The sequence below is a fragment of the Balearica regulorum genome, chromosome 4 (assembly GCF_011004875.1).
Source record: "Balearica regulorum gibbericeps isolate bBalReg1 chromosome 4, bBalReg1.pri, whole genome shotgun sequence".
Taxonomy (NCBI): domain Eukaryota; kingdom Metazoa; phylum Chordata; class Aves; order Gruiformes; family Gruidae; genus Balearica; species Balearica regulorum.
In genome coordinates this window covers 81,806,732-81,828,786 of record NC_046187.1, presented here as the reverse complement: position 1 = coordinate 81,828,786, position 22,055 = coordinate 81,806,732, and the positions used below count along the sequence as shown (strand labels likewise).

The window sequence follows — 22,055 nt, the reverse complement described above, 5'->3', positions numbered from 1 at the left end:
TCCTGTAGGACCAAGCATCAGCAGGGTGCACGGTCACTGCTGTAAGGCTAGTCAGGATGCCTCTGCGCCAGAAACAGCAGTCTAGAGAATCACAGACAAACTCCAGACAAAGCTGCTTTTGAAGAGGAAGGTGACAGTCTAGCCTCAAATATCCAGACCGTTGTTTCCATAGTCTTGGTGTTGCTTTATCTTTCACCTGTTGTTTCCAGCATTTCTTTTGAAAAGGTCAGTCATGAGACCCAGCCGATGAAGGCTTCATGGCGCGCTTGCTGCTGTACAGCTCTTGACTGGGTGTCAGGAGAGAATTTGAGCATACAACTTCCATGGGAAGGGATGCAGTTTACGTGTTTGGCCTCTATTTCCTATGACTTCAGATGTCATTAGGGCCGGGTGATGAGGAAACGAACATCTTGGATGTGCTGAAATATATTTGCATTATTGTGGGTCTGAGTAAAGTCTTCAGTGTTGCACTGCAGATGGGTTTCAGAGGCATTAAGGGCTGTACAGCACAGATATGGATGTCTTTTAAAACCTTGGCTTTAAGGTTACCTTGTACTTTTTTGATCACAGAAATCACAAGACTGTCTTCTGTGTTTCTTCAATTATTAATATTGATGGAGAACCTAATAGTTTTAGTTTGAGAGAGAAATTCTTTGTGTCTCTTCTCTTACTTTCCTGACCGAGGGAGGTCGTTTGAAATGCTAGTGCCACATCTCTTGTGTTTACCTGAAGAGACTGTTTCTGGTGTCTTCCAACACCACAGTGGCTGAGAATGTGGCTCTTGTGGTCCTGTTTGTTGAGGAGCATCCGCTTCTGAGGCTGTTTGGTTTTAACATCTTTGGAGGGCAAGTAAGCAGGCCCAGTGTTACTACGTCCTGAACAGATTGCAACGTTTTGGTTGTTGATTCTGAGAAGAGTTTCTGTTTGATTATTTTGCTTAATAAGCATCTCTGGTAAAGTGACATTACAACCTTTAGACTGTTAGCTGAAGAAAGTTTCAGGAGTCGGGAGAAAGTACATGAACTTACAGCGTGGTCTGTAGCATCATGTATTGGTTACTGTTGAACACAGGGTATTGGACCTCTGTTCTACTTCAGTAGGCTGTTTCTGTGTTTTCAGTATCCAAAATGGAAGGTGTTTTTTTCCTCATTTTGGGGTACAGTTCCTAAAACAAAGTGGGAAAAAGTTACGGTGAATGGCCCATGGCAGCGGTTTGGGGTGCTGGTGTGGGAGCATACCTGATCACAGCACTGGCAACCGAGTGGTCTACGCTGCCCGGAAATCTCTAATTGAGTGGTAAAAATTCTTCCCGTTGAGGTTCTGGTTTGCTCCTGAACAGATCCCCTGGGAGTTTCCTAATCCACTGAATTATGGTTCAGTTTGCAAACCAGCATGTTTATTTTTAAAATGTGCTCTGCTAATATATTCTTACTTGTTCTTGTTATGAGTGGCTTTGATATTGTTCTCTCTCCAGCTGCTTTCCGAATTAATGTGCTGAAGGTTTTTTTGCCCTCCAGTGATGAGAGTTCCAGAGAGAGCAAAACTGAAAGGCAAGACATTACTTTGTGGATGTTTGCTTAATAGTCTGTTTTGAAATGGTCTTGAACAAACTTGGCCTAACATGCAGTTATCATTTAAATATGATTTAATTTGTTGAGGGAGGAGGGATATTGGGCAAGGAGTCCTGGATTAGAGGCCAGAGTTCTGGGATTGTTGTCTGCTGGGAATCTTTTCTTTATGATGGCTCCCTATGTTTTTATAATGGCGAAGAGATACGGGTAATGTTTCTGTAGCTACTGTTCCTCCTTTGGCATGAATTCAGTTTTTCCTCAGTTAAAATTAAATAATTGCTATTAGAACTTAAATAGAATTCTTAACATACAGATAGTAACAAGTCACAGGAATTCAGCCTTAAAATCTGAGTCTCCTGCAGCTTGTACGTGGTTCACCTCTCAAGCTATAGCTGCGTCTAACTTTTATTTTTTAAGTTGTGGTTCTCAGGCTTCAGAACCTCAGTCCTTACAGATGACAAACATGAGGGAGGCACCTCCATTTACTTGAAAAACTTCAGTTTGGAGTCAACTCAAGTGAGGTTTGAAACCAAAACCTGTGATGGGGTTAGTGTTGGTGAGACAAGAGCCTCAACACCACAGCAATACAGCATGCAAGTTCAGCAACAACGAGGACTGTTGGCAAGCCCTATTATGGTTATGCTCAGTGAGAATCTGCCAGTTAAAACTCATTCAAACCTAATGTATTGCTGTAAGAAGCATGAAAACAAGAGGTTATCCACTTTCAAGAGATGGCCCGCTGGCAAGGGGTTGGGGGAGGACAGGACTTCTTGGGATCCTTCTGCCTGTGCGGATTGTGGAGTTTTGGAGTGCAGGCAGAGCCGGGGAGGTGAGGTACCTTGCTTTGAGTATGCTGCAGGAACGCATTTCCAAAACTCTGTGGTATTTCATTTGTTGTTGGTGTGAGCATCACTTTGTCTTATTCTACCTGTACTTGTATGTTCTTTTACTGCCTTACAGGATTGAGTTCTCGGTGGTTTCAGCTGACATGAAAGATGGCAGTTTCCATTGCCATTGTGGTTTTTTTTTTATGCTTGTATGTAGATGGTTTCAGTTTTGTATGATTTTATGCCTTTCTGTTTACAGCTGTTTTAATATAAGATCTTACCTTTAACATCTGGGAAATGGAAATTTTCTAGCCACAGAATTCGAATATTGCCACACCCTTTGAATACTTTCAGGGTATAGTAGTTTACTTTCAGGGTATAGTAGTTTACCCGTGAGAGTGGTGATGGGAGTGTCCCTCCTGAAAACTGTTCTGCCGTCTTCAGATCGATTCCATGATGACTTGATGTCCAGCTTGTAACTGTTTGGAATTCTCTGCATAATGGTTTCACTTACAGTTCATACCTCGTAAACATTTGGAGAGGGTTTTAATACTTTGGCTTATTGCTCATAAAATAGCTCTAATTGTAAAAAAAATCCAAACTGTGTTGTCATTAAGAACCAAAATGTGAAGTTTTCGAAAATGCTGTTGAAAGAGTGTCATCACTAGGTATGTTATCTGTGACATTGAACTTGTTGGGTAAAGCTCATTTACTTAATTACCTGTTGTCTATTTGCTGCATATTAAGATTTTTATCCAGCGAAAGAAAATGGTTTTGTTCAACAGAGTTTTGAATTCAAAAGTACCATTTCAACTGTCATTAAAATACTGTTTTGTGACTTCAGTTGTTTTTCTCACCGGTTATAGAATCCACTGCGTGAAGTAGGTGAAAAGATAAAATAATCTAATACTTGTCTTTTAACTTTCAGCTTTGTGTTATTCTTGGAAAGTTTCGCACCACTTGTGAATTCCTTGAACCTTGGCATTGCAAGCCCACTTCTGTTGGGCCCTCCTCCTTTACAGCTTGCGCAAATTAAGACACAGTTGGCTCTTCAGCAATTGACCTCAGTTGCTACCAACAGTTCTGCACCTCCTTATGCTTGGTTAAATCAGGCATTTCTGAAAAGCGCAATGTTTAGCCCCAGAGGAACTTTACCTCAGAGGCCGAGAGGACCTAATCCATCTGGCACAAAGCCTCCGGGATCCTTTAGGGGAGGAGGTGCAGCAGGTCTTCAGAGAAAGCCTGCGCCTGGAACGCCTCAAGGAATGTCACAAAGATTCTCGGGACAGGAAACGTTTCAGTGGACGGGTTCACAGAGGATAAACGTTCGGGTAACTCTGCACAGGACTGATCCGAGGCAGGTAAAGGAGAAGACAAACCTGTACCAGGAGCAGAAGAGAGAGCCTCACACAAATCGCTGGTACAGTACCCCGTGCTCAGCTGGGACAACTGGGCAAAAGCCATCTGCCTCGGCACGGGTCTCGGAGCAGAATTCAAATGCCCAGAACCGCTACACACCAGAAAGCGCTTCCAGTATTTTGGCGAGTTTTGGGCTGTCTAATGAAGATTTGGAGGAACTCAGTCGCTATCCAGATGATCAGTTAACGCCTGAAAACATGCCACTGATCTTGAGAGAAATACGGATTCGTAAGATGGGTCATTCTTTATCGGGTGTACATACTCAGAGCCAAGGAGAAGAAACGATTGGTGGTACGAGTGGTGCAGCAGTCAAGAGTAAAGTGATTGATTATGGACATGCAAGCAAATACGGTTACACTGAAGATCCTCTTGAAGTGCGTGCTTATAATCCTGAAGTCCTGACTGAAGAGCCTCTCGAAGCACGTGTCTATAATCCGGAAGCCTCAAGCGGAGAGAACAGGGAACACTTCCAGCGAGAGCAGAATATGTCGATGAGTGTCCCACCATCTAGCGTGACGTGCAATCCAGTGTTTCCAGTGGAAGATTTAATAAAACCGACGGGGTTCCAGAATGATTCCTCAAACACTCGATCGTTTTTTCCAGCTGAGACTCCGGGAAAGGTGTCCAGTTTGTGTGCGACACCCGCTGCACTCCCTGTGGTGAAATCTGTGTCCCAGCCTGCAATACTGCCTGTCATACCGCCAATGATGCCACCTATGATGCCACCCATGGCACAGCCCATGATGCCGCCTGTCATGCCGCCCCTCGTCCAGCAGTCTGTGACCCAGCACGTAATGCCACCGATGACCCATCCACCCTTTTCAGCTGAACTTCTTGCAGCTATAAGCCAGCATGAAAGAATTCAGCGTGAATCTGGGACAAGCCAGTCTAACGCCCAGAGCAGCTCGGGAGCAGGACAGAAGCCCTTCCAGCCCCAGGCTGAGGGGCCAATTAGATCTCCTTTTGGTATTGTGAAAGCATCGTGGCTTCCCGTGTTTCTGCAGTCTGGTGCCCAGAAGATAAAAAGATTGCCCACTCCGTCAATGATGAATGACTACTATGCTACATCTCCAAGAATATTTCCACATATGTGTTCTCTGTGTAACATTGAATGCACTCATATGAAGGTGAGTGTCTTTCAAAGATTATTGCATAAACTTGTACTCAGCACCTTACCTGCTGCACTGTTTTATGAACTAATTTTTTACTGTGCATTAAATGAGTTGTGATGCTGTTCGCCAGTTTGAGTGCTTACATGCAAATTTCAAAATGCTAGAAAGAGCGCTAGTAAATTATTGTGACTGCTGCACAGCGTGTTCTGTTCCAAATTGCATTTCAAAATTGCCATGCGCATTGATTTTTATTTTTTAATATTAAAAATTATTTATGTCTTCTGCAATGGGTTTCAAGTGACAAAACAAACCCTTTATCAGTGGAGTTAAAAACTAATGTCATCTGGGTGACTGAAACATGTGCAGAAATTGTATGCTGAATCTCTCGGTAGGGTAGATGAGATGTTCGTGTATTCAGCCCCCCTCCTGCAAAGTCTGCGTTAAAACAAAGCAGCCTATTTATCTGCAAAAATTTAATCTTCCAAATGTGGTCTGTGTGACATTGACTATTCCAGAGACTGAAGACTAGCTCTGAGGGACGCACAAAATGCTTTCATTCATCTGCCTGAGCTTTCAGCTATGAAGCAAATAACAGTTTCAGCTCTTGAAGGAGGAACAGGAAGGAACTGGTGAATACTGGGAGAGAGAAAAGAATTCTGAAAGCTGTGGATTTTTCTTGAAAGACATAGGCTTGATATGTCAAAATACAGGAGAAAGTAATTTAAAAAAATGGAATAATTCATTATTAGTGTCATGTGTTTAAATTTTAAATGGTCTTCAACAATCGTGTGGAAAGCCTGTTGGGGAGTGCTTTTTTGCCATTTGGCAAAATCACACAAGATTGCTAGGCCGTATTTGTGCTGTGTATTAAAAAAGTGTGAATGAATAGTTACGATGGTGACAGCTGCATTAGGGGCTTCAGAATAAAAATAAAATTTCAAGTACTTCTATGCTGGAAGCGCTAAAGGCCAGGGAGAAGCGCAGCTGTTTGGGCAGACTTGAAAACTTAAAGGGAAGTCTGATTTAAAATAAAAATGTGTAAAATTGAACAAGGCAACGAATTTGGGGCTGTGTTAATAAATGGACAAAGCACTCTGGAATAGTGTAATCTGTTTAACTGTGAATCATTCAGTCGCTTACTGGTACTTTCTAAACTTAAGCAAATGTTTTTACTAAAAATACTTGACAAATTAGCTATGAAGTTTTCTGGAGAAATTGAAGGTTATACTTCTTGCCCCAGTGGCACTTTGGGGTAGTGTTCTGATCCGACTGCAGCTGCACAACCTTTTCTCCCTGTCGTGGCTGCCTCTGGCTCTGGCATATATTCGCTTCGTCCTGAAGAGTATTTTTTTCTTTATGTACACCTGCTGCTGTGGAGGCAGTTCAGACTGGTTTGAGACCTCATGGGGCAAGCCATGTTTAGCCAACAGTGTTGCAAAATAACCAAAAGAGTTAGGTTTTTTTTTTTTTTTAACTGCAAAAAATAAAAGTTTGTGTTAAGAAATGTCTTGTGTATTTGTGAATTCTGAAGAATGAAGGGTTCCTCTTGCTTTCAGTTTTACAGTTTGGTTTTACAAATAAAGTTGTCTGCCTCAGTTGCACGGTTAAAGATGACCTAGACGTTCAGGTTTTTTGTCTTTAAAGTGTTGCAGAGGAAGCCTGTGAAACAACGCCCTCAGACTGAAGGAGAAATGCTGGGGCAATGATACAGGAGAAATCGATAGTCGTGTGTGGTGTGACTTGCGCTAGGAAGTTGCTCTTTCACGTAGAGCACAGAGTTGAAAAAGAACTGAACAAGTTCACGGAAGGAAATCCTTCCGAGACTACGCAAAGACCCTCTGTGGCTCAGGAGGTCCTTGACAAGCCGTTGTCCGTGGCTGGAGGTGGCTCTGCCTCATTAGTTACCTCTCGAGCCATCCCCTCTTGCGTGGTGCTAGGTGAACTAGACGGGCCTTTGGTCTCCCCAGCACACCTATAGATGAACTGGATCTTCAGACTTGGTTTTAGGTCAAAATTACTAGACGCGGTGATTTCTGGGGTGTAGTACCAAGTTGTAATAAGTGGTTTAAGGATGCTGCGTTATAAACAGATGTCTGTAATGTGGCAAATTGGAAAGAAAGTAGGTGAGCAAAGATAACCAGAAATAAGAATGGATGAAGATGATGAAAGATACTAAATGAGGAAAACCTGCTCTTTATCCAGTACTGGATAGCTGAAAAGACAAAGTTGCAGTGATGTTAAAATGATGGATTTCAAGTTCCGATTATTCATGGTGATGAGCTGCCTTTTTTCGTAGATTCTTTTAATCCAGTCTTGTACTGAAGTACAGCCTCATCTAGGATTCATTTTCCTGCCCAGATTGAGGCAGAAGCCGCATTGCCTATCGGAAGAGAATTCAAGTGTGTTAGTTACCTGGCGCTAGTTGCTTAAGACGTCAGGACGACGGCTGGATGTGACACCCTGCTCCTGCCGTCAGTCTGCCTCTGAGACTACAGTAACTGTTAGTGACCAAACTTCCTACTTCCATCATCTCAACCGTGTCCCCCGTGTTCTTCCAGCTTGGCTCTCCTGTAACGGCTGTGAAGCCCTGGCTGAGTTTTGGCTTGGAGTGAAAAATGCTTCTGCTGTTCCCCGTAATATCTGATCAGTTCTCCTTGTAGGTCTTTCTTCTTAATTAATGAGGTCTGGTGAAATCAAAGCTGAAGATGGCTGGGAGATGTCTGCAGTATACCAAAATGTAGAGTTCTGAGCGTCATACAGCTAAGCAAGTAAATGTATTTTCTAGTTCTTTTGTAATTGGAAAAGAAGTCTGAACACCTCTTCTACAGAACTATTTATATATATTTGAAGGTGTTTTGGTTTGGTTTGGTTTTTTGCCAAATACACTGTTCAGAAGTGAAAAGTTAAAATATCTTCCATCTGCATAGCATAGCTGTTGTAGGTCTGTCTGTGAAAAAGATTTTATTTATTTATTTATTTATTTAGCTTTGCAACTTTTTGGTGAGGCATACGGATAATCCTCGTGCACAGTGATCCATGGCAGGTCAGCAGCTGCGTAACACGCTGCCTGCAGCCCAGGGCTGAATGTGAAGAATATTCCAGCTGTTTGATGGAAAGACTCTGTTTAACATTTCTCTTCCTTTCAAAACCTTTCACTGGATCTTTAGCAATAGGTGGCCGGAGCCTTGATGATTCGATGATGCCTCCAGCCGTCTTGCTTGGGTCTTGTGGCGATATTTGTTCAGAGGCAAAAAGCGCTGCTTTTTGAATCAACAGTGCAAGTTCAGATTGGCCATCTGCACTCCTGCAGTCAGGCATTAGCTCTCCAACAGACCGCTCAGCTGTCAGAAATACCGTGGGTTTGTGGTAAATGATGGTTACTACGGGCTCGAAAGCTAGTTGTTGTTGGAGCAGCATCAGAGATGTGAAAGATTGGTCCTTGGTTTTTATCTGGTGTTAGGAAGGTTTCTGTAGCTTCGTCAGAGATGACTGTACACAATACTGTGGTGGACGAAAAGGTATACTTAAGAAAGGTGGGCTTTTTGAGCTTTAAAAAAACAAGTTTGGAAAATTGATGCTAAGGTGACTTGTTGATCGGGAAGGTGTTCTCAAAAGTTTGTGCATTTGTGTCCCGCAACATTTTTTCAGGGAAGAGTGCCCAGTTTTGCCCTTGGTTAGATGGCACCTCAGTGTTGTCTTCTTTCAAGTATATTTACAAACCTCCCAACATACTGAAACGTTGTATAAATATTTCACAGAGCAGCTTCAGTTTCACTTTGAAATTGTGGATATATTGGAATTATAAAGTGTGATTTCTCTGTCTTCAACCACATGTCACTTTTGGAACAACGTGGATTTGCAATACTACCAGCACGAGGGCTCATATTGACCATGTATTACAGTTTTTGTTTTCTAGCTTAAATAGATTTAAATGGAGGATATCTTCAATTGCGTGAAGTCAGGTGGACTCATTGCTTCCTACAAAGAGAAGCACACTTATGTAGCGGGACAAAATGTGGGTCTGCTCCATTTCACTCCTCATTTTTCTATGTAATACCTCGCTGTGAAACCAGCACAAACAAGTGCAGGTCCGATCCCTGTGTATTGTTCTTATCTCTGTGTTGGCAGAAGAGGTGAGTTTGGAGACCAGAGGCTCTGTGCTTTGCCAGCTGCTGCTTTAGGGCTTTTTTGGTGGCTGCAAGTTCTTACTCTTACCAGGATGTGATGGAGCGTGTGTGCTGGGAAGAGATCCTGTCTTTGAGGAAAGGATCTGTCTTTGGGGCCAGGCTTGCCAGAGGGAGTGGAATATCTCTGAAGACTGAGAAGGGTGAGGAATTAATCAAAGAGGAGGAATATGTATGAATCGAGACTCCTGTGATTGTAGGAAATGCAAGAGGGCACTGGCATAACGAAGACTTGGAGAAGAGAAGAATGTGGTGTTAGGGAGGAGAGTATCTCTTTGTAGGCCTGCCAGTCTTGTTAGTGCTTGTTGGACTGATAGCTAAAGGCACTTGGAAGCAAAATGCCTCCCTCAGCCCTCGTGGACACTGCATGCCCTTTCTTCGTTTGGGACCACAGAAGTGGGATATTGAAGCCCAGTTTCCTTTCATTTCCGCAAGCTGTCTTAGCCCTTGAGTAATAGTTTTTCCTGTCTAACTTGAAGACTAGATAAATAGCATTCTTAAGAATGGGATTGCTCAAGAATGGCATGTTATTAGGAAAACAATAGCGTGTAACAGTGAATTGCTTGCTCTTCACTTGTGTGCATGCTGTGCGTTCACCGCGCATGCAGTTCTACAGCCGCAGGTTGTTTTAGCAGTCTGCTCTTCAGCTCTTAATATGCTCTGGTTCAGCTAGTGAGATTAATGCAAAGGGTCTTCTGAGTAACATTTTCCTGACTCTGTTGGAACAGTTAGAATATTTTTATGAACACAGTTAGTAAAATCTTTCCATGCCTGTCTGAGATTGGTTAACCAGCGTATCTGTTTCTTCAGGAAATGAAGATGATAAGTCTTGTGCTTAAGCTGTATTTTAATGTCTTTAAACCCCATGGTTTTTATGTGTGGAGTATAAATAGTTTGGGTAGCTCTCCTGTAGCATGTTTTGGTGTCGATGCGGTAAGTGCAAGGAAGAGCGCTTTTCACCGTGTTCTCTGTGCTGCCAAAATGCACGAAACTAACTCTGCCCCGGTCACATTAATTCTTCCACCTCATAGGCTTTGAGTAAACCATCCCGAGCTTTTCTTTGCACCAGTGTGTTCAGCATTTTTGTCAATAGAGTCCGATGCTGCCAACAATGCATTTTATAATCTTTTTTTGTTATAAACCAGCATGCGCTTAGAAAAAAATCATATGTAACTTCACAACTGCAAATGATTCTATGAAGTCTTGTCTGTCAGTTGCATTATTCAGCCATTATTATCTATTTTAAAATATTAAAGTAGCAAGGAGTTGGGTTTTTTTTTTTTTTTAAGGATGCTTAATCATTATCGTTGATGACATCTGGTACCTTACAGCTTCAGACCATGCAGTATCTCTTCTCAATAGCAAACTGACTATAGCAGTTGCTTTTGCCAGCAGGTCAGTTTACTTTTGTACTAAGAAAATACTAGAATAAAGTCTTCAGGCATAGTTTCCCAGGCTGGGGACTGATTCTGTGCTTACAGTTAAACCTGTGCTTAAGAATTTTCAAGATTGTGGGCTTGCATTGTACTTCTGGATTTGTCTCATGCTTAACCCACCAGGTATTCCCAAAGTAAAACTCTTGTTAAAGTTTTTTTAATATATATATAAAAGTGTGTGTGTGTAATTTCATCAGATTTTTTGACCCACCTTTAGCTGTAACATTATTAGGAGTAAATGCTCTTGAGCTTAAGGCACGAAAAGTCATGCCTCTGTAGAAATGATATTTGGCTTAAAGATACCATGTTGTGTCGGGTTCTCTGATGTGCTCTGTGTGTGTTCATTGGTCTGACAATCTGTGAAGACTGCTAATAGTTTTCTTTCTTTGAATACAGCCGGCTATTGGATCAACCTTTTGCATTAGAAGCGTGGTGGCAACAACCCAGTGTGGTGCTGGAAGTAACAGATTCTTGTAATATGACACATTCTGTTCAACTTCCACTTGGATTCCTTTGTGTTCTTTGACAGTTTTTGATAATCAATAAGTATTTTAGTCTTTTAAATGAGAAATTTGACCTTGACATAAGATCATTTCTTAGGTAAAATCTAATGGAAGGTAAAATATGACAACGCGTAACTAGAAATCGTAGTGAAACATTTTACACGCTAATCAGACTTCTCCGGATGTCTTTTCTCCAACCAGGACTGGATTCTGCATCAGAACACTCCTTCTCACATTGAAAGCTGCCGCCAGTTACGCCAACAGTAAGGAATCCGTTTAAAAAGTTCACTTAGTGTAAAAAGTGTTTTCTGGGCGTGCACCTAGTCTGTGAAAATGAACTTGCCGAATTTCCTTACTGAGGATTGTCGGTATCCAAGCGCTGTTCCGGATCGGCGTTAGGCCCTTAGGGTAGAAGATGAACAGGCACTTGGTGCTTCTGGGGTCCTGAACGGGAACCTTTATCTGTAAAAGCTACTGCATGTCAGCAAAAATTGTGTTCGGATGGCAAATGTGGCTTTTTCACTGACGGTTGTATTTTTAACATTTAACAGGTACCCTGATTGGAACCCCGAGTCTCATTCCTCAAAAAGGTAACTGCTTTTTTAATTACAGGTTGCTTTTAATTTGTTGCTATTATAAACAAGTGGTAATTAATGCAGTTAATTTTCCTGTTTTGCTCATTGGCAAGCTCTATTAGTGGTGGTGTATTTTCGCTATAAAGTTGCATGGGATGTTTTTGTGGTTTTTCTCCTAAGTTTGTTTAATAGTACAAGGGAGTTACTGGACGTGATACAGTAATTACCAAGCGAGACTGTGACCAGGGTTAGATCACCGATTAAACCACATGAGTGATTTCTGACTTTGACCTAATCTTTTTTTCCAGTTAAGCCACTCTTGTTTGCAATTTGAAACCTGTTTGACAATAGGCATGCTAGTGTTAGCTCTTATGTCACAGACTCTTCAGTCTGTAGATCCCCTGGGAAGCTACGTGGTCACAAGTTGAAAAAACGCTGGAATTCATGAACTCATGTTCTGTACTTAAAAATGATGCTGTTTGTTATTAATTTTTTAAACACACACCCTGTGGATGAATTGCGCTTGAATCTCAGCAAGTTTGGATTGTTTTACTGGTTCAACATTTGCACATATTTCAACTTGTGTACCGATGGGAATGATATGACTTTAATTTTTGCTAGATTTTCCTGTGACTTTCTGTTAATTAGTTTGATGTACTTGAATATGTAGGTCAGATTAATTTGCAGAGTGCATCTGAGGTCCCTCCATGTTAATAAACAAGGAGAAAGAAAACTTCAAAGAGAGAAAGAAACCAAACAAGCTTTTGAAACTTTGACGAAGAGAATAATTGTATTTCAAAACCTCAAACTCAAATTGTTGTCCAGTGCTGCGGATGTTACATACAGCCCGGGCAAGGGAAACTCTCTTAGCTGGAGGTCCTTAATTAGCTGGAGAAATGGTTAATAGCACTTCTTTGGAGTGAGTGATCTTCTGTGTTCACAGATGGAGCAAAAGTTGTCTTTTAGGGTGGTGCTTTCTTGAATCCTTCCTGATGACAGCATCTCTGGTGGGAGAGTTCGAGTTCAGTGTAGGCTCTGGGTGCTCATGGATGTCTGGAGCTGCTGGGTGCATTCTCGGGGCAAGGTCGAGACTGCTTTTTATAAATTGTGGTGGTTTGTTGATACGTTCATACATTTGTGTTGGGCACAGGTGTAATGGGGTTTATGTGGATTTTTAATGATGTTTGAAACTTGTTAATGAAGTAACACTGTGAGATGGTGGTACGTGAGGTGGGTTGGAACATCGTTTAGGAGACCTGAGGGTTGTTCCGCTGTCCTCATCTGGTGCTGGCCAGAAAGGTCAGGCGGCAGCCGCCTCGCCTGTCGTCCCCTTCTGTCTGCCAGCTGTCAGCCCTCTCTCCTCAACCTGTTCCATCTTGAGTAGTCAAAGTTCCTCAGAGGTCTCAAACAGTGATAATACGGCTCGACGTGGTGATTCGTTTAAGCACTGATGCTTTAGATTATCTTTAACAAACTTAGACACTTCTCACTTAAAATGTGAACTTCTCTTCCATGTCGTGTTGTGAGACTCGTGTATTTTAGTTGTCCAGCATACAATCTCCCCAGTAAGTCTAGTCGTACTGGATGTAACTGCAACGTCAGTTATTTCCCTGTGTTTCTTTAAGTTTTGCTACTGTAATTACTGGTGAGTCACCTGAAGGATATGCTATATCAGTGGCTTCTTCCAGTTTCAGATCTCAAAGGTGCTAGGTCTGCTCTACTCGGTTTTGAGTGCTGGTGCAGCGTGTTTGTGGCATCAAATAAATCCATATGGGCTGAAAAACTGGACAAGAGCTTGGCTGTAACACACTGGCCTGTTACCTCACAAGCTCATCAAAAAACGTTTTGGCTGTTATAGCATATACTCTGTGCATTTTCAGGGTTTTCCCTGTTACTCCTGTGGTCTGTCAGGGTTTTCCTATGTCTGATTACTTCCTGTGTTTCTAGGAGGGACTATTTCTCTCCCGGATCTCTTCACCGTTACTTCTTTCCATGTCCTTCATCGGTTTGACATCTCTAGGTAGCATACGTATGCAGTGTGTGTGTGTGTGTATGGAGTCCTCTCAAATCTCTCGTTCAGTAATGCCTGAAGGTGGCTTACTTCCAAACTAGATTTGGAAGAAGCAAGGAAAACATCTTACTTCATTACTCTCTATGTATCCTTTTCCTCTTCCTATTATTTTTTTCATAGCACTGCAGCTTGTAGCTTCACAGTTTTCTTGGCGGCTTTCTCTGAATCCATGGAGGTTGTTCTCTCCCACTTGCTTCTTTTCAGTTCTCTCTATCTATCCGAAATTCATTTAGCAACCACGTTACCAGTATGTAAAGTCTACTTGTGAACAAATTAGACTCTAAGCTTTGTCAGTTTTCGTTCTTTTTTGCAGAAAGTCTGTTTCAACGGACTAGGGTTAATCGTTCTTTTCTGTCTTGTCAAAACTCATTCTATGCCTTTATTCCATTAGAAACGGTGGTGACAGAAAAGAAAACCAGACCCCAAAGCGTCGTTCCAACTCTGCTAGTCCCAGCCCTAGACGTTCGAGGGTCACAGGCTCTGGCTATGTTCTTCGCCGATCACGATCGAGATCCAGGAGCCCCAGCCGCTTCAGGCCAACGAGGCCAAGAAGTCGAAGCCCACGACAGATGCGACAGCTTAGCCCCAGACACAGGTCAAGGTCACCGCAGCGATCAAGAAATCCGCTGAGAACTAGTCGGCGACCTCAGAGGTCTTCAAGTAATGATTGGTCACCAAGGAGGTCAACCCGATCTGAAGGTAAAGTGTGGATACGCACTGCCAAATTGAAACTTCCTTTAATTCTGGGAAAACTTGAGTTGATTTCAAGAGGTTTATCCGTCCAGGTGTCACCTAAGCTTTTTTCATAGCAAAATTCTGTTTCTAAACCCAACTTTTGCCTTTGCTGTTACTTTGTGAGAAGTATGCTTAGAAGAAAATGGGCATTCTAAAAGGTCTGAAGTCTTCCTTGCCTAGGAACTGGTTAATCGGATCAAATGACTGCTGAACAAGTGTCTGTGCCAGGTGTGCTCGGCTTTTAAGCCAGTAAGGGTAGTCAAGAATTGAAAGCAACTGAAAGTTCTTCTTCCTTCAGCATCAGAAAAGTAGTTCTACAAAGGCAGTGTAGATGAGGAGAATGCAATGCTGAGAAAGTGCTTTGGCTGGAGATGCAACTCACAAGGGAAGCATAGTGTTCTGAAATAATTTGTTGGGATACGAGCGTGGTATGTGAAAGACTTTCAGTGAAATGTCCTTTGTAACAGTGAAGTTCATTGCACTGTGCTGTGACTCCTCCTTCAGCTTACTTCCTCCAGTTTGCAGTTCTGGGAAATTTTATGTAAACTCGATGAGTTCGTTGTAGTTCATTTTGAGCTTAGTCTCTGGCTGAAATACGGGTTTGTTTGGAGTTTCTGTTTCTTTTTTAAAAAGGAGGAATTTTAAAAGGTTGATTTTCTTTGATCTGTATACTGTGGCTATGTGGTTTGCATGCTTTCAGAAAATTCAGAGGTACTGAGCTCTTGTGGGAAAGAAGCGTAGGTGAAAAGCTCTGAAGGGACAGGCAGTTACAGAGAGATCTTCTTAAGGGTGATGTGGAGAATGAGGGGAAGAAGCAATTAATAACCTAAATACAAATTTTCCACAGAAAGCAAGCATACAGGAAGTTAATGTTGTATCAGATTGTTAAAGACTTATTTAAAACAACAGTCTGTAGGACAAAGAGCAAGACAGAGAAGGCTACAGAATTTAGTGGAAGGCATCAAGCTAGTAAGTACTGCTGTGCATCAGTACGTGAAAGGAGGAGCAGAGTCTTGAAAACTTCTTTTCTTTTCTTACATTCCCTGACATACAAAATCAACCAACCGTTCTTTTGCTCCAGGCATTAGGATTTTTGTAGATATTGCCGGTGTCCCGTTGTCAGTTAAAACAGTGAAAGAAGTACAGAGGTTTGTTATTACTTCAAGGCCATCTCTGCTAGAGTGGGACTAAGGTTCTCTAACTTCAGTGAGTCTCAAGGTTGAATTGAGTGGGTGGTGAAACCGAGACTGTAGAAAACCAAACAGCGATATATCTAAGTTTTTTTTTTTAACAACTACCAACCAAACCCAGTTTGTTTTCCCTTCTGCTCACAGACAGAAAGGCAGCTCTGGAGGCGGTAGTGAAAAGTTTGGGACCTGGCTTTGTGGCGAAGTTGAATAAACATAAGTCACTTCAAGCAGCTGGGCAAGGATCTTCGGGATCGGGAAAATCACCACCCTCTCGTGGACTCTTACGGAAGATGCCTGGAAATATGAAGAAGCCGCTGAAAACAAGCGTTTTAACAAAGGCTTCGAAGAAAGATGTGCCTTCTTTGCCTGGATCAAGTTCTTCGTCTCCTGAAACTGATGATTTACCCCAAAACAAAGAACTGGAAGAGGATGAAGAAGACTTATCCACAGGAACCAGTGGCCCTCGTCCTACTTCTTATAATAGGGTGAGTTGCTTGATGCTTTTCTCTGTGATATTAAGAATTTGGTTAGTATCTCATTTCAGGGGGATCACTTGTAGAAAGATTAACCATCCTGGTTGCTGATTCTATGCAATAGATGCTGCCATCTTAATGCAAAGATTTGCTGCCTGCAAGTAAGTGTGGTAATTTACACAGCAAGGATTTTTTAACAGACGTGAAGCAAAACCTCTCTAGCGCTTTCCAACAGCAGAAAGAAATGTCTGTTAAATTTGGGCCCTCGTTCTACGGCGCGCTTGTTTGTATGAAGTGCAAGTGATGACCCCTACTTGGAGGAGCTTATCGTGTAAGTGAAATTAATGGGTAGGAGGCCGAAAGCGTTCATTTTGGGCTATCAAATAAAAAAGATGAGGTGGAGAAATTTATTACTCTTGTTGTGAGAAGAACCTTAAGCTGGTGTTGTCTCAGTCCGTCCTGCTGCCTCGTGGGATCTTCTAGAAGTGCTGCCTGTAAACCAGATCTGTGTGAGGTTACTATCAGAGTGGTGGTGGATCTAGTCGTCCTTGGTGGTTTCCAGCCTCTGAGCGATGAGCAAAGAGAACTTTGCCCAGTGCTAGTGAGAGCTAGTAGGTAGTTTTGAAAGGAAAATAGTGGAATTGTGCAGTTTCTCACCCATACAGCCCAGACAACTGGAATTCTGGAGATCTATAGTACTTGATAAAAAACAAAAAGGTTGTATTGTGGTGCTTGGTAATCCTACATCACGTCTTTAATAACTGAAGATAGAGACAGAGTAGCAGAACAACAAAATTGTGGCTCTGTCCTTGTGTTAAAAAGCAAAAACCTCAAAATACCACTGTGAACTAAGCAGTTTGTCTAGTTTGAACAATTTTTATTACAGATTCTTTCTTCTTCCTTTTACTGGACTTGGAAAGTGATTAATTTTTTTGTTTCAATTTGTAGCTGTTGAGAGAGGAATTGCTGAGTTGTGGGACAGTCCTTCAAATATCTGATTTACCGGATGACGGCTTTTCAGATCAAGATATTAAAAAAATTGTTCAGCCATTTGGCAAAGTTAGCGATCTCCTTGTACTTCGCTCTAGAAATGAGGTAAGTTTTCCTGAAGAAAGTTTTTGTGTGGGAATGCAAAAGAAATTGTCAAGCAATGAAAAAATGTAATATTTGGATCCTCAGCTGAACATAGGGTAAGGCTTCCTGAACAGTTTGTCATTAAAGTTCATATGTAACATTGGAATAGCTGGGAATCTTCACTTTATAAATTCTGTCTTGCCTGCTTCCTAAGTCTTAAATGTTAGAGGAAGTGGGATGCTTTTTGTACAATACTGAAATCCAGGCTTTTTCCTCAAACTCCACATGAAGTTAGCATTTCTGTCCTGAGCAGACTTGGTAAGGAAAAATTGCAGTGAATAGTTTCTTGTGTCTGTAATAGAAATAGAAACTGAAAGCGCCATTTATTTTAGGCCTTCTTGGAAATGAACTACAAAGAAGCCGTGATAGCAGCTGTGAAATACGGTGAAACTGTGCCAGTGCTGCTGAATGGGAAACGGGTGAAAATAAGCGTAGCGGAAAAACCAAAGGCATCTCCTGGCCAGGTAACAGCCAATTGGTGAACAACACGATCCCTTGCGTGTAGCTCCATATTTTGCCTCAAAACTTGATGTTCTTCAGAAAAATAGATTTAGTAGTTTTAGTATATTTTTAATTTCCTTTTCATAAACAGCAGTCTAAAATAAATATGCAAATGCACTTCCCAATTCCACTTTTCCATTTTTCTTGGTTAAATTTGATATTCGTGAATAGTATCAGTTTACAAACAGTGAAAGATATAACCTATATTAATACATATACTTCATTACTATTAATAATTATAAATTCTATTTTTATATGTATAGCTCTACATTTATAAATAAAGTATAAATGATGCAGTAAAAGTTTTTTTTTCTGTCCTAGGTCAAAATGAATATAAAAAAACGGGCTCAGACTATTAAAAAAGTTGCACGAAGTACAAAGTAAGTGTTGCCGTTATGTGCATTAGTGTTAGTTACAACAATTGGAAACCAAACAGGCTCGTATCTCTTTGCTTCCGTGTGTTTTCCTGGTTTTGAGCTGCTTTTAGCTGGTTTAATATTCATTAATTGTCTTTAAAACAGATTTTTCTTTATTCTTTTCTCATAATAGAAAAGATCTGAATGCCACCACCAAGACAACTAAATCCATTACGGGTAAGGTTTTTTGTTACCTTTATCTGATGATACCTCTGGTTTTTGCCTTCTCTCTTTGTCTTTGTTTTTATTTGAGTGCTTTTCGTAATAGAGACTGAAAGTGAGTTCAAAGAGCTGCAAGAAAACCTCTAGTTTCTACTTCGAGCGTTCTCTTTCAGAGTTAGTGCTCGTGCTTCTCCATGTCTTACATTCCGTGTACGTTCCAAATGCTTTTAAATTTCTGCCCTGGTATTCTGATGAATCAGAAATTATCATAATTATTATTATTACTTGGTCTGGCAGAAGAACTTGTATGTCATGCTGTTAGACAACTTTTTTTTATTAGTGCTTCAATAAAAACAGGGCAAAGTGCCGTAAATATACCGAAAGCCAATGAAACTTTACAAAAATTTGGTATTATTAAGACACTGGAAATAACAACCATATAATTTTTTTTTGTTGTTTATTTTATTTACTTTCACGAGCAATTTTTCTGAGCAAAGTTAGGGACCAGACATTATTTTGATGGGAAATTTTGCTTTTTTTAAAGATGTCTAGAGTCATTCATCAGCGTGGTCACTTCTGAATCCAGTTTTCCAGAATAGGGTTAAGATTCATGTAATGGTGTGTTTCAGAGCTGTTTCACAGATGGAAGCCAGGAATTATTTACAGTCATCTAAGGGAAAGAGAACACAAACCTTTTTGCAGGAGCAACGTTTTGGCACCAGCATCCTAAACAAATTCACAGAAGAGTCTCTGCTTCATGGCTTTCATTCGTGGAATTAACTTGTGGTTTAGGATTTGGGGTTTTTTTTTTTGTCAGATCATTTGAATTGCTGCAGATTAAACTATTTTTGTATGTATTTTTATATTCTTTCTAAGTAACTTAAGTAATAAGCATTTCTACTGACACTTGGTTTTGGTTATTTCGTGTAGGTAAAAAGGAAAAGACTAAGAAATCAACGATGGCAGGAGAAAGCAAAATCAAGAAAACTTCAAATACTGCGCGTAAGACAAATGAGAACTTTTACTCTTTACTTGGAAAACATGGGCAGGCGCTTTTCTGTCCCCCCGCCATTCCAGAACAAATATTCAGGGTAGTTAGTCCAAGTTTTCCCACCTTTTCCTGGGCTTGCCGACGTAGCAGACTGTCAGAGAAGCAAGCACCCTTCTTGCTCCTGGTGACTTGGCTGAGGCAGTGATAATCAGTGTCATTTGCAGATCTAGGATAGCAAGGAACCGGGGAGAGCAGATGAGTTGGGGAAGCAGACCCTTTCACCTTGCTTCAGCCACGCAGTTGTTATGCAAAGCTGGAATGAGCTTTTCCTGTATTTACATTTTGTTTGTAAGGGGGAGCAGGAGTTTGTGATAGGAGGCCTCTGGATGTCTGACAGAAAAAATCATAGTGTAGTTTGTTCTTTTGCAAACGGATTAGTTTCATACACTGATACGAAGAATGTTTTTTTCTGCTGTTGCCTACCAGCAAAATCTGTAGATGAAGACCTTCAGATCTCAACAGAAGCTGAAATGGAAGTCAGGGAAACTAAGCTGTCAGACCCAAAGAACGAAGGGGACGGAGTTCCGGAGCCTGTGGAGATGGCAGAGGCTCAGTCCAAAGGAGTGACTGATCCTGTACCTGTACCGGGTAATTCTGGTACGATAATGCCATTTTGAAGTTACTTTACTCGTTGTAAGTCATGTGAAGTTTAACGTCATGATCTCTTCTTGAATTGATTTCATTTTTAGAGGAGCTTGCACTGGTGCCTCAGATGGTGGCGTTGGACTTGAATGAGTTCAGGAAGCTTTAATTGATCAAGGCAAATTGCAAACTGACAGGGTTTTTCTCATTTCTGTCTCAAACATCTCTTTTACTGTGAACTAAATGAGAATGCTTTTGAGCCCAGGAAATTAGGATGACACAGGATATCAGGAAAGAAAATTATTAAAATAAGTTCCCTGACTGAAATATAAAACCGCAGTTCATTGTGATGACTGAAGTGGCTAAACCCACCCAGTATTTACATTTTTCAGTGGACACAGTATTTTTGCTTAGACCTTTTCAGTGCGGCATTTACAACTCATTAGAGCAAAGGACTCAGGTTTTCTGTATGTTGTGTTCACAGCTCCACCGCCAGTTCTTGTAATCTCAGTGCTTCACATTGCCTGCTAGAGCTGGCTCAATAAGTGCTGTTTTTCCCACATTTTATAACTGCTCTGTTTAAAACAAAGTCTGTTACTAATCATAAGAGGATATTAATTCTCAGTTACTATGGATGTGAGAGGAGATATGGCAAGGTTGTTGTTGCTGAACCTATTACAGGTAGATAGAAACATTTTACAGAAGAGATTCTTCTTTCCCTGCGCCTGCCTGTCCTGTGTGATTGCTGTTTTCCTGATTCCTGCCGTCTGTATTTCTCTTCCATATCACTGTGGATTCATCTCAGGAAAAAGAAAAAGAAAGATAGCGTGGGCACATGCCGGGCATCTGTATAGTTCCTGTGTGCCCACAAGAAAGTCTTGTGGTTGTGATTATTCAACTGATAAGCAAAGTGTTTGCATGTTAATTAAGGGATTTTAATTCTTTTTTTTATCCTTGCTTAAACCCGTTCTTTCTAGAAATGTTTACGTAACACCGCACATCTCTCACCAGTGCCATTTGTCACTGTAAGTTAAATGAAGGAATATTTCATTTTTTCACAGTGACAGTGGTGATAAAGTGTAATGCCAGAACTTCTCAAAGCTCTCCAGTATTTACAGAAATCTGCTGAAGTACTAACCCCCTTTCCCCCCCCCCTTTTTTAGAAGCTGCCATAGCAACTACAAAGAGTGAAGAGTCAACGGAACCAGCTGACAAGGTCAGTGTAAGGGTGCTCGAACTGGTGGACGTTGTAAGTGCCACTCGGTGCCGGTTTCCAAGTGTTGGTGTGTTGTGTGAAAACCCGACTGACATCCCCTGCCTGTTAATTTCTTGGGAGAAAGACTGAAGGGTTTCTTCTCTCCTTGCTGTTTGTGATCTGATAGACACCTACCACTTCACTCTTCTGCTTTGTTGTTGGTTTTTATTTTGCCCCCCTCAGAGTTTGCTCCTCACACCAAAGCTCCTTTATGCTCTGATCATCGATATTGCCCTTCTGTAGGTTTCTTCTCTTTAGATGCGCGGTATTTGCACGTACAGGCCCGCAGCATTTGATGTGCGGGCATCTCATGGGTGTAAAGCAGTGGCCTGGTTATAGGGGTTTGATTTCCTTCGCATTTTGGATGAGGTAGCACAAAACAACCTGAGATTTGTGCAGAATCAGCTTAGATGTAGATACATCCACAATTACACAATAATTTAGCTGATTACCTGACATAATTAGAGAAGGGAGTTAAAGAAATTGTTTAATATGCTTTGCTACTGAATCCTGAAAGGTTTAAATGATCTTTGGTTTTGACGTAATTGCAGGTATTACAACATGCTTTTAATGGTGGTTTTACGTAGTGAAAATAAATGTTCCCTGCCAAGTTTGGGTTTGGAGTTGAGGAAATCTAAGTAATGTTTACTTCCATTTGTTTACAGGAGCTTGATGATATGTGCGTGGTTCTTATTTCAAACCTGCCTGAGAAAGGCTATTCTGTTGAGGAAGTTTCCAACCTAGCAAAGCCGTTTGGAGGCCTGAGGGATGTGCTAATTTTATCGTCTCATAAAAAGGTATTCTAATTGGTATTTAGTAGTGTTTCCACCTAGAGAAGCGGGGAATGTGTTTTTAACA

General features: G+C 41.3%; 1 protein-coding gene across 3 annotated transcripts in view; it reads left to right on the top strand.

The window, feature by feature from the left end:
• ZNF638 (zinc finger protein 638) overlaps window positions 1–22,055 on the top strand; it is a 61,312-nt gene that overhangs the window by 18,602 nt on the left and 20,655 nt on the right. For all 3 annotated transcript variants that reach the window (XM_075752872.1, XM_075752871.1, XM_075752873.1), the window contains exons 2-14: window positions 3,327–4,944; window positions 11,254–11,315; window positions 11,604–11,642; window positions 14,090–14,397; window positions 15,768–16,108; window positions 17,045–17,191; window positions 17,563–17,694; window positions 18,053–18,111; window positions 18,281–18,324; window positions 19,240–19,311; window positions 19,787–19,957; window positions 21,106–21,158; window positions 21,863–21,994. In XM_075752872.1, the coding sequence (XP_075608987.1) occupies window positions 3,327–4,944; window positions 11,254–11,315; window positions 11,604–11,642; window positions 14,090–14,397; window positions 15,768–16,108; window positions 17,045–17,191; window positions 17,563–17,694; window positions 18,053–18,111; window positions 18,281–18,324; window positions 19,240–19,311; window positions 19,787–19,957; window positions 21,106–21,158; window positions 21,863–21,994 (3,178 nt within the window). The remainder of the gene's footprint in view (window positions 1–3,326; window positions 4,945–11,253; window positions 11,316–11,603; window positions 11,643–14,089; window positions 14,398–15,767; window positions 16,109–17,044; window positions 17,192–17,562; window positions 17,695–18,052; window positions 18,112–18,280; window positions 18,325–19,239; window positions 19,312–19,786; window positions 19,958–21,105; window positions 21,159–21,862; window positions 21,995–22,055) is intronic.